The 12,655-nt window shown below is 36.1% G+C and overlaps 1 protein-coding gene across 1 annotated transcript; it reads right to left on the reverse strand.

The window, feature by feature from the left end:
* Positions 1-831: 831 nt before the first annotated feature.
* On the reverse strand, positions 832-7,462 carry LOC113761002 (glycosyltransferase family protein 64 protein C5). The gene is made up of 4 exons (XM_027303791.1): positions 6,617-7,462; positions 5,988-6,110; positions 3,126-3,293; positions 832-2,833 (listed from the first exon to the last, which is right to left on the reverse strand). Exons 1-4 carry the CDS (start codon positions 6,983-6,985, stop codon positions 1,151-1,153), a joined length of 2,343 nt encoding a protein of 780 aa, XP_027159592.1. The 5' UTR covers positions 6,986-7,462; the 3' UTR covers positions 832-1,150.
* Positions 7,463-12,655: the final 5,193 nt, after the last annotated feature.

Below are 12,655 nucleotides of genomic sequence, written 5' to 3' on the forward strand. Positions count from 1 at the left end.
AAAAAAAGTATGAAAAATAGTAGTAGTACTATCAACTAGTAGAGCAAAATTGAAGAAATTATCTTTAAGCAAACAACCCTTCTATAATTACTGCAAACACTAACATCTTACAAGAATATAATAGACTCCTTTCTTCTATAGGAACTAGAAATCTTTCATGTTTAAGTTAGTAAATTGATTTTGAGGGACAGAGACAAACAACATTAGGCTTTGGCCCCTCCTTAAATGCCCTAAAGAAAATGTCAAATTAGACCGAAGAGAGAAGGAAACTATATATAAATAAGAGCTAATAAAAGAGCCTTGCAATTGCAGCTCAAGGAGAAAGGGCAGGACAGGACAGGAGAGGGGGCCATGCGGGACAGAAACGTTTGATGAAGTTGGGTGCGATGAATGTTCCAATCCACATGGAAAATGAAATGAAGCGACATATCCCATCCCAAGCAGTCCCATGACTATCCATCACCAATCGTGATTATGGCTACCAGTTTTACGACTTGCGACTTGTTGGACTGGGAGGGGTTGCTTTTTTCTGCTTATCCACTCCCAGGCCCCATCTCCTATTGCTTTGTAGCTAGAGGACCGGCCATTCCTCAGCAGTACAGTATTCAGGGAAGATAATAATCTGCTCCATCTTTTGTTATAGTTCTGAAGTACTACCAACTCAAAGAATGTTGTTGGAAAGTACACTGCACCTGTATATTCTTTCCTTGTACTTCGTGTACATTCCCTATCCGACTCATTAACAAGAGAGGTCTTTTTGTTTTTCTTTTCTTCAAATTGAGAACCTTCAATAACGGAAGCAAGCTGCAAAATTTGTGGTTCCTCTCTTTATCACCCCCACAAAGATAGTAGGCTTTGCTACAGTAAAGGATGAAACCTGTGTTCTTTGTCTACATCCCAAGCTTTGCATAAAGAAAACACCCCAAGAAAACAAAACAAAAAAAAAAATGAACAAGTATTGATCCACCAACTAATGTACAATTGACTGCCAAAACTATTAATAACAGAATCCCCCCTCGAAGCAAGATTCACAATGGGAGGCAAATGAAGTTTTACAGGGTCGGTATAGAACAAAATTATGCCACAGAGAAACGAAGATCAACAGATGTACCCACCAACTTTCACCACCTCTGGTTAGACTTCATTCCTACTATACATCCCAACCATCCTTCCGCCGGCTAAATTCTGACTTGCGGTCGGTCAAACTCCCGTACATCTTTGCAAATATTCGCAGGCAATTGCTTCGAACATGATAATGAGCATTCGTATTCCGGCTAATAGCTACACCAGAAAATTTTGATGTATCAATAGCCCATGCAGGTCTTACATACTCGACTGTCTGGGAAGAGCTTGCATTTGCATAAAGGTAATTCAGCAACACATCCTCACAGTTAAAATACTTCTGAACCACCTGTCTTCCAGCCATTGCTTCCTTGCTCCAGTATCTCTCAAAGGCCATCCGGCCGTCCATGAAAGCTGCCCCAGTTAGAATCATATTGTAGCCATTGTGTCTGCGAGCATGCTTCTCTGCTCTGTATTTCAGGGGACTCCCATTCACGAGCCGGGGGTAGAACCCCACAATCCTATCAGGATGCTCACGCCATACCTTGAAACCCCGTTCTATATCATCACAAGTCATCATAATGTCATCGTCAAGTTCCAGTACAGCTCGAGTTTTTATTTTTGGATCCATCTTGAATCGATTATTTAACGAGTTCTCTTCCTCCTCTCTTATCCTTACTGGTACTGCCGAGTCAAATTCACTCAATTCTGGACGTTTGCCTTTGTTCCAGACCACCACAATTTCACGCACAGATGAACACCTGGAGTAATGCTTTATGTACATTTTCAAATTCCAGAGGCGAGCATCATAGGTCATTGTTAATAAAGTAAATTGAGAATAATGATCATTTAACGGGTAAGGCTCCTGTGCACCACTGCCTCCATATATGTATCCAACCCCCAGGCACATTAGGGCCATTGATGCCATGATTGTCAATATTATAACCAATCTCCCGGTACAAGTATTCAGATTTACTTTGGCACGAAGAATTGAGCTCGCTCTGTTTAAACGGCTGCAAAACAGTCTCAGTTTGGAGGATAACAGATTCGGCTTCTCCCACGACAAGAGAGCATCGCTTCTCTTCCCCATATTGTGAGGGCACCAACTTAGGGGTACTAGGCATTTCACAGCCCCTAGAAGCAATCCAACCAATATAACAAGTGCAGCAACAGCCATGACTGAGGCACAGCCTAGAACAAACCTGCGATTTGTATCTCCAGAGGGCACTCTGTCCCCATCCAGCACCCCAACCCACTCCCCAGAACTTAGCTGCTGAACATCAAGATGATGGTTGCGGAGGCCATTCCAGGCATTTCGTCCCTTGGTTGGTTCTTCAGTGCCCAAAGAGACCTCAACTTCTTTGAACTCATCTGTAGTGAGAATTTCCACTCTAAAGACACGAATTCGCCGCCCGTATGTTTCACCACAGTCTTGACCAATTCGATAAAGGTTTCCATCATGTACAAAGGGCCTGCCTCCATTTCGAGCTCCCATGCTCTTGTCTGTGTTATATATAGGGTTCTTTTTGTGTGGTCTCCAAGGACCAAGAGGAGAAGTACTGTACCAAATCTCCAGCTGTCCATTCTTCTTGGTCCCAATACCACTGTGGTCTGAACCAAACAGCCAGTACTTTCCACCATGAGGAATGATAAAGGAATCAACCATAGGCTTTTTCATAATGACCTTGTCAAATGTCCATTCCACTGGAAAGTTCACAGCTCGATAAAGCCGCAGATCCCCATTTGCACTTCCCTCAGGCATCATATATATCTGCTCCAAAAGAGAAGAGATAAAATTTCCTCAGCTTGAACCACTTCAGAGGCTTTCAGTAACCACAATGAAAAGGCAAGACATGATGTCTATATCAGCAATCAAAGACGATACTATTTATTCATTGCGTTCAAGTTACAGATTTGGGTTCATTATTCTCAAAACTCTACTCTTCTATATTCTAATCTGCTAATTAAGGTCAAAATTTTCATAAAAGTGATGCATGCTTGCAGATCCACATATCATATTCACAGTTTACAGAAAAAAAGGCTGTGAGAGAAAGAGGTCTTACATGGCCATTGTAGTCAAAGACATAGGGATAAGAGAGATGCCAATCTTCATCCAAGGCGATGCCCAACTGCTGCCACGTAGCTCCCTTATCAACACTTCTTGCAACTCCGATGTCTCCTTGCATGGTGATTGAGTTCTTTGTTTCGAAAAACAGGTAAAGCACATCCCCCTGGATTTCATCATCAAAAGTTCAGAATTCAAGGTATGAAGAGTGTAATTACATGAATTACAAAAGTTACTGAACCAATATAGCCAGTTTGGAAATCTCCAAAGTCCTGTGCCATATTCATTGTGAATTACCATACTAAAAGGCAAAATAACCTTTCTTGGTAAACAGAAAAATCACAAGACTCTACTGTTATGATTTGTGAAAGACATTGGTCTTGTTCTCAACTGCTTCTGATTGTGTAAAAGCTGATTTTAGAAAATCAGAATAAAAAAGCACCAAAATAGATGCTTTTGAGTTTCAGCTTTTTCAGGCTAAAAAAATAAAAAAATCAGAATTTGAGAACACAACAAAATAACTTGCTTAGAATCAGAATCTAAAATCAGATCTTGAAAATCAGTTGAGAACAAGGCCATTATTCCTTTGATGGCATGCATCCCGAATAAAGAAACTAGCACATTTCCAATCAAATTATAAACATATCACTCTGAAGTCTAAACCAAGTGTTAACTGTATGCACACTCTGCATCTGGCAAAGCACAAGAAAAGATGAAAAAGATGCACTAGGTCATACTCCACGGATGCTTTTAAATCACAATCAAAGTTCCTTGCAAGTTTTACATTTTAAAAGCTGATAAGACTCCATAAACAAACAAGTCAAGCACTCCCGAAATATAGCAAGAACTAAAGAACCAGCTAGACCAAACATGTTATTGCTTATCAAACACAAGGGACAACTAAAGCTGTTTTCTGTTGACACCCAAAAATAAATAGTGTGTAATACACACACACTCTCTCTCTCTAAAGAAATCAGCACGATTAACGTACACTGTTAGTGACTTGTATTATAACTACTATAATTTTCTTCAACTCATTGACACCTAACATAAAAAGCTTGAAGTTATTTTGCAGAGCGAGGGAAAGATTAGGAATAACAAGACAAAGGAATTATCAAAAGAAAAATAAATAAATAAAATAAGCTAGATCGGCCTAAGAGAAGAAACATATTCATTGGCTTGATATGCACCTAATAGCCATTCAGAATTTAGTACCTGCTGAATGAACCAGAAGTAAAGTGCAATATCTATGGCAGGAAATTCCTACATTACCAAAATATAATCTTCTAAATCTATCATCATTTTTCGAAAACAAAGAGTGTCATGCACCACTGAAAGTACACTTGAACTGGACTTGGTACTACCATCTTACAATCACTTGAAAGTATAAACTCTTTTAATCACAAAATTCTCAAATAGTAAACCTAAGAAGGTAGAATCATGTGAAACATTCAGCTAAATGCCATCTTGACTTTGGAGCAATGGAGTTCCATTTAAAACTCCATGCATCATTAAAGGACGTCATCAAGACTTGCTGACCTCCATTCTCTATCCTGTATTTCCTTGTGGCACTTGCAGCTTGAAACCACTTACTAATACTTCAATTTGACCAGTTTTTCCCTGTGTAAGACAACAATCATCTATAACAATTCCAAGCCTTAGAAAACCAGTACCAGTTCTATATCCTTACCTATTATATCAGTATCACAATTGTGTACTCACATAAATTCTAAGTGCCACCCTTGTGTTACTATCTAGCATATCAGGGCCAACCTAGTAGTGCATTGAAGCTGCTTGAACATCAAAATCTCGCACATTGGTAACCTCTATATCCTTACCTCACATTGGTAACCTCTATATCCTTAGAAAACCAGTACCAGTTCTATATCCTTACCTCTTATATCAGTATCAGAATTGTGTGCTCACATAAATTCTAAGTGCCACCCTTCTGTTACCATCTAGCATATCAGGGCCAACCTAGTAGTGCATTGAAGCTGCTTGAACTTCGAAATCTCGCACATTGTGTACTCTATTTTGGTTCATATTCAATTTATTGCTTTACGACAACGTTGTTGACTAGAATCCCAAATTTCTCATGGTATGACAACTCCACTCTTTTTCGCCATAACTTACTTGTGACAAAATTTTTCAATCATTTTATACTTAACTCTAAGCAAAGCACCAATTTTACAGCTACAACCAGCCACAAGATTCAGTTGTTCTCCTCTTGTTGCCATGAGTTCATCATATTTTGAAAGCCACATATCTTCCATTTTTTTCCCCAAGTGTATGAGCAGCAATAAGATTATTCGGTATGAGAGCTTTCAGAGCAAACAATTATGAAATTGCCCTAATAAGCCTTTTACATACAAAAGTTTTCACATAAAAAATAAATCAAAAAATTCTTCTGCTTTTTCCCCATCTTCAACCCACTTGCCCTAATTTAAATTTGTCTCCCCTCTCATCCGCTGGATAGCTTTCTCCAAAAACCGGATACAATTGTTTGATCCCTTGACCCCATCCGCCAAAAGAAAGTAGTGATAACCCAGGCCAAAGTATATGACAAAGCAACTGACAGGGATTATTTAGCTCAACCTGGGGTGACAATTCCACTACATGACATCAACAGCCAAAGATGATGACCATTATATAAGCCACCACAAACGCTATCCCCCACATTCCTTATCAATGCCACTGTTCATGCTTACTGTCATATATATTATGTCACAACTGTACAGTGATTTAACAGTTAAAAATCCACAATATCACAACACCAATTTATACACAGTGTAAACAGACTTCTGGAAAGGTACAAACCATTGCGCTTAAACTAACACGGCCAGAATGCCAAAAAATTCACCTGAACATAAAGAAATGGATCGGCCACAAAGTTACTGGGGAATCCAGCCTCAGAAGCTGATGCACAAGTAACCACCGGGTTTGCAACCGGCCATGCTGCACTCTTATCCCTCCATATATTCATCTGCAATCCCATTTTCACAATAAAAAATCAACAAAAAGGACAAATCCAAGGGAAAATATCAAAAAAAAAAGAGAAATTCAAGAAAAGGGGAAACACCACATACACAAGGAATGATGAAATCAACTACCTATCAGTATCTCTCCATTTTAAAGCACCAAAATAAAAGTAAAAACCCAGAAAAAATCCAAATACAAAACCATCAAGAATGATAATTTTAGTGATCAAGTCAACAACTTTCTTCGAAATTGAGAAAAAATATACAAGATTAACAAGGGCCCACAAAAACCCAGAAAATTTCTGAACATAAAATCCAGCAGGAATGACAAATTTTTGTTATTCCTTTTTTAAAGGAACCACCTTTCTCAGAAATTAAGAAGAATTTACGAAACAAGCAAGGGCCCACAAACAGCCAGAACCAAAAACCCAAGGAAAGCAAAAAAAAAGAAAAAGAAAAACCAATGGTTGGAGAGAGGAAAAGGGAGAAAAGGAAAAAAAAAATAGCTTACATCTTCGATGGGTTTGAGGGAAAAAGGCGAGTCACCGTAAAACACACCGATAGACCATGAACCTTCACCGTCCTCTTGACAGCCTAAAGTGGAGAGAGTAGTACGGACATTTGGGGTCAGCATCAACCTCCCGTAGAGGCTCGCAATCCAACCCAGCATCAGAAATGCAAACAAAAAATACCCAAAACTCCATGACAACACACACGACTCGTTATTCCCGCTGTTATTACTACTGGTACTCAAAAGAGTGTTACTAGTGCTACTATTATGCTTGCTACTGCTATTGTTGCCGTAAAATCTCTGCCACTTGCACCACCACCACCATCCGCCGCCGCCTGACCCCGACACCACAATTGGGCTGGACCCCATCTCAATACAGAGAAAAGAAAAAAGAAACAGAAAAACAGTCCCTTGTTAAAATGAAAAGTCAAAAGTCAACTCTCAAGCGGCTGGCACTCCCGGCTAAGATCTCATCACGGCCGCTGCTGGGTAGCTTTGCATGTCAACTGACATTATCAATTTTTTCAATCAAGAAAATATTTAAGAAGGCAAGAAAATCTCAACTAGCTGTTATTGTTGTGATTTTCAGCAAAAAAAACAAAAAGAAATGACAACTGGGTTCTATCTTTTCTGCCAGTGGATATCAGTCCCGGTGTGAGCCCTTGAATTCGAATTTGGGTATACGTTTTATTTAATTTGGAAAACTGGGAAAGGGAGTTGAAGAAAGTGGTGCGGTGGGGAAGGAAAAGGTGGCAGGAGGAAGAAGCGGGGGCTGTGTTTGGTTTCTTTGGACTGTTTGTCCGAGACAGAACAGAACGTTACGAAGAGAAAACAGAGAAGCTGTACTGGTGGGCTTCGTTGTTATATAGTAGTACTAGTTCACTACTCAAGAACTCGGAGTCTTCTTTTGTTTGTTTGTTTTTTTTTTTTTTTGTGATTATTTATATTAATTAATAAGAAAGAATTATTTTTGGGTCTACTTACGTGCAAGAAAGCATGTGTGGATATAAAGGGGAAGAATTAGGCCTTAATTTTTGATGTATTAGTCCAACCCGTGACTGCGTTTTTTCTCCAAAACTTTTAGAGTCCAATTAAAGATAAATTATTTAGCTGGAACCTTTCAACAGGCTAGATAGGTCCATTATCCTCCCTTTTTCCCCATCCCAACTGTAACGGCGTTGTATATATTTGTTATATATATATATATATATACAGACGGGGGTTTGTGGAGAAGGAAGAATTGGAAGATTTGAAGGGGTGTTGACCGGCGACTGGAGAATTATGAGGCTGCCCCGAATACTCCGTCATCCCGCGTTAGCCACTTTTGGGTTTGGTTTTATCCTCAGTCAATTAGTTGCAATATGTATATTTATTCACTTGATTTATCCAACACTCTTGTTTATATGTTTTGTTTTCCCTTTGAAACAAAAACAACTGGAACCCCTCATTTTATCATGTTTCAAAGAATACCCAAGTTCACATTCTTCCATTATGACTTCAAAATAAGAATCCGTTCGGGGTTGCGCTAATTTATTGAAAAATACTTCTCTAGTATAACTTTTAATAAAAGTACTTATCAACTATTTTAAGTGTTTTTAAATAGTTATTTAGAGACATAATTCAATAGATACTTATTATATTGGATAATGTGTAATTTGAAAATTTTTTGAAGTGTTTATTTTTTATTTGGTTCATAATATCGGATGGGATGATTAAATTTGATGTTTTATTTTTTAAATCACAAAAACTATTCTAAAAATTCAAAATTGAGCTTTTACTAAAAATATTTTTAACTCCAAAAGTTTTATTCTCAATTTTATCGAACGATGTTTACCAAATACTTTAAAAGTACTTTTAGCATCTAAAAATACTTTTTTACCAAAATCCCAAACGAATCTAAGTAAATAAATGTAAATTATTGGTTAAATTTACCTCCTATACATAGAATCGTGGGTGGATTAGTCATTTTATATAATATATAATATATTAGTCATCTTATATAAACGGGCTCAACTAAAGTTTTCTTTTTACTTACCATGCACATAAGGTTATGTATAACTAGATCTTGTCAGCAGAAGAGATAACTTTGTACGAAATTATCTTTATAATAATAAAGTCTGTGTATATAGTTAACACCAACTTAGTGTTAACTTTATATGTTTTCAAATTTATCCTTATCTCTATCTATACAATATATAAAGAAGTAGGGAGTCTTTTGATGTAAATAAAAAGTTGTCATTTTATGATTTTCTTAAATTACCCATTTAAGTATAACTACTCCCTATTATATCTACTTTTGTCTCTCAAACCCACTATCATATTTACCTCTATTTCTTCTGCCCAATATCATATCTACTTCTACGTCTTTTTTCATAACTATTCACTGTCAAATAATAGTCTATTTATATATTTTATTTATGTAAATGTCAATTTTCTATATGTACTAAAATATATATATAACCAAATCTCATAAAAATAATTTCAAATAATATCTTTAAAATTTTTTAAATATTTATTTATTATTACACACGTATCGAGTGTGCCTTAAGCATTAGTTTTTATAGTAACCAACTCACAATTTTGAGTGTTGAAATATCTAATTCTATGCTTGTCACGATCGACAATTAATTTTAGTTAGTAATTCACAGATAATTATTAAGATTTTAGAATCCCTTTAATCATTTTTATCTAACTTTCAAATTATCTCACGTATACTTGTTAAAAAAAATTTTACGACAAAATTATTTCTAAAAACACGTCAAAACAGCGATCCAAACAGAGCTATAGTGATCGACAAGGGAACGAGGGAAGCCAAGCCACCATTATGTGGTTGGAATCTTCCTGGAAAGGGTAGGTGGGTAAATTGATTCGGCGGTCAACAGCTTACGAATTGGGGCGAGGAAAAGGTTTGATCCATTTTTGAATCGTGAAATGTCTCCAGGGTCCCTACCGAGTCTATGGATCACGTGCCGGCTGGTGTGGCTGGGGCCTGAGCTGGACGTGTTTTTCCAAGTTTTGAAATCTTGGCGCAGCACCCACCGGCGGATTATTCCAAGGTTACATTACGAAGTTTGTCATGGAAAGGGGGAAAAAAAAAGTATATTACGAAGTTGCATACAAGCTTCTCGGCTCTTGCATGGAAATTTCCACTTTTCAGTCGCTAGAAAAAAAATTTTAAATACTAAATTATCAATTTTAAATCGTCAAATGTTAATCGCGGATTCTAGAAAGACCTTTAACAATTGGTTCACAAATATTTTAGACTAACAGTTGATGAATTTTAAATTGCGGCTCCTATATTTTTCTAGAAGGTAAAATAAAATAAGATATGGAATCCAATCTTTGTTGAACGTTTCAATTCATTTATTCCGGGTTACTTGGCTCGGAAGTGGGAAGTTAAAAGACTCGAAACCCCTTTCCATGTTAAATTAATAACATCAAAAGAAATTAATAATTGAGTTTTCTATGAATGCATTAAAAAAATTTAAAACTAATTCTTATAAAAAAATGATTTCAATAAATATCTCATGTTTGGATTGCATTTTTTAGATTTTTTGTAAAAAAATTATTATAACGATTTGATATATGTAAGGTAAAAAGGTGATTGAGAAATATATTTATAAAAACGAGGCTTTGTTTGGATAGAGCATTATTTCAAATAATTACTGAAGCACTTTTTGTGATGTGATGTGATATATGTGAAATAAAAAGGTAGTTTGAAAAATGTGTTTATGACGCAAGTGAAAATTTTGTTAAAAAAAATTTGCTATCCAAACAGCAATCTGAAAAATTGCTATCCAATCAAGGCCTAATTTTTTTTTTTTTAGTTGCACACACATCACATCATGTGTATCCTAAACACTAATAGTAATTAATTATACGTAGTTATTTTCCGTTTCCATATATTTTTTTCCCGCCCTCTACTCGAATATATAATATATCCCGCAACCTCAACTCGAATTGTTAAGCAACACCAAATCCGATCACCGTCCTCAAATAAATGCTCCCAACAAATTTAGACTAAATGTCACTCACTAACTAGTCTCTTGGATAATGGACACAATAACTTTAGGCATGACATCAATCAAATACTTTGCTGAAGTCTACTGCAACCTAATACGCATGCAAATCTAGAAAACAGGTATTTTAATCGAATCGTGATTAAACTAATTTCTCCCACTATATATATTATCGAATCGTGATTAAACTAATTCCCCCCAGGGGCTAGGGACCCTTGCGCCTTTTGATGCGGGTAATTGGGGATAGTAGTAAATTAATGAGCTATTCCTATCATCTGCCGGTTGCGTCAATTTTGTCTGTTGCCGGTCAAAGTCGATTTGTTGGGCCGAGATTGACAGCAACTACTACTACTACCACGCAGAGGACGGTTTAGGGTTAAAATATTTGTCGAAATTGTTTATTCACATGATCGACTCCGCTTTGCAGAAGAGGAAAAAAAAATTTTGTTTCTTTTTGAAGAGAAATTCACAGGCGTGACAAACAAGACAAATGGTGATCCGGAACACTGGGGGAGGCTTTGTTTGGTGGGGGTGATATATTTACAGCAGACTCCAACGATTAAATCCGATTTGATCAGAGATTCTGACTTTTTCATTAGAAAAGCACAAATGATAGAGTGCATTCTTGCTTAACGCATGCACCACGCACGATGAAGGATGGCTTCTTCTTATATGCATACAAAAAATTACTATTTGATTGTATTATAAATACGTTCTTTTAATAATTTTTAAAGTTGAGTGGTGCCAATTTAAACTGTCAGAAGGAAGTTTTTGAAATTGTCCCTAAAATTATTTGATTGCATTATAAATACATGTTTTTAAACAATTTTGTTTATTTTTCAACATTTTCATATCACGTGCATCACATTAAAAAAAGAACTACAATGTTTTTTTTTAAAAATTATTTCAAATAATCTCTTGTTTATATATATATATATATAACAAGAAGTTAAAAAGAAAAAGAAGAAGAATGGAATAAACCTTTTCCATTATTTCAAATAATCTATTGTTTTTTCTTGATCAACAATGCTAGTTTCGAGTTCCATTTCCATTCAATTAGAGTTTACTCTATGCAGAAAGCCTGTTCTACTTTGATGGATTGACAAACAAGGAGGATGTAGCAAAACGCATTCGGAGTGGAGAAATTGGATATTCTTTAGTTTATTCGCCGTAGGGACCTTAAAAGTCTTCTTCTTTGTTTTTTAATTTTTTTTTTTAAAAAAAGAACAGAGAAAAGCTGCTCGTTAAAAAAAAGAAAAAAGAAAAAAGAATGATGTAACCACCTCTTCATTCTGTAAAAATATTTTTATACCAAAAAATTCATAATTTGCTTTATCATTTGATCTTTTTTAACATGACGGTCTTATTCAAAGCATCATTTGCAACATCTGGAAAAGAAATACATGAAGAACAAACCACAACAACAATTGTATTTTTGTATTCCTTTCGCAGAATTCAGTAAAATATTGAGTTGAACTAAAAATCTTGCTTGATTTTTTTCTTCGTTTTTATTGCCAAACCACTCCGGAACTTTACCCCGTTATTTAATTTTCATTCAGGAGTTTTCTTATTATCAGAAAAAATAAAAAGAAAAGAAAATGTTAAAAAGCAAACCACCTTTATCTTTTCCATAATTCTCTCGGAAAGGCATCTCCCCAGATACTACTAGCATAAAAGTTGACGCGGGGACCGGGATCTGCATAAATAATCCTGAACCATGGTAATTGGCTAGTGGCTACCCTCTCGGCGCCAAATCAAAATTTCATTTCATTATCAAGTGCCTGTTCTAGCAGCCTCTGCCACTAAACATTTTTAAATCTTTTATTTAGTAATTAATACTAGTACGTAATCAAAATTTTCAAATCAACAACCATAGATTCGAACGACCCCAGTGCTTAGCTATCATTTTTATCGGAATCTAGTGACGAGAGGGTCTTTGCATGGTAGTTTGGTTTGTTTGATAGTAAATTTTATTTATTTATTTGTCTTTTTTATTTTTTTAATCACTTTTTTATCTCAT

The sequence above is a fragment of the Coffea eugenioides genome, chromosome 2, assembly GCF_003713205.1.
Source record: "Coffea eugenioides isolate CCC68of chromosome 2, Ceug_1.0, whole genome shotgun sequence".
In the NCBI taxonomy this organism is placed as follows: Eukaryota; Viridiplantae; Streptophyta; class Magnoliopsida; order Gentianales; family Rubiaceae; genus Coffea; species Coffea eugenioides.

What these genes read in the sequence shown, in the direction of transcription:
- LOC113761002 (XM_027303791.1), bottom strand. Translation starts at nt 6,985, where the DNA reads ATGGGGTCCAGCCCAATTGTGGTGTCGGGGTCAGGCGGCGGCGGATGG. An exon ending in ATCCATTTCTTTATGTTCAG is followed by an intron (nt 3,294 to 5,987) that starts GTGAATTTTTTG and finishes GATGAAATCCAG; the next exon opens with GGGGATGTGCTTTACCTGTT. An exon ending in TCTTTGACTACAATGGCCAT is followed by an intron (nt 2,834 to 3,125) that starts GTAAGACCTCTT and finishes CTTTTGGAGCAG; the next exon opens with ATATATATGATGCCTGAGGG.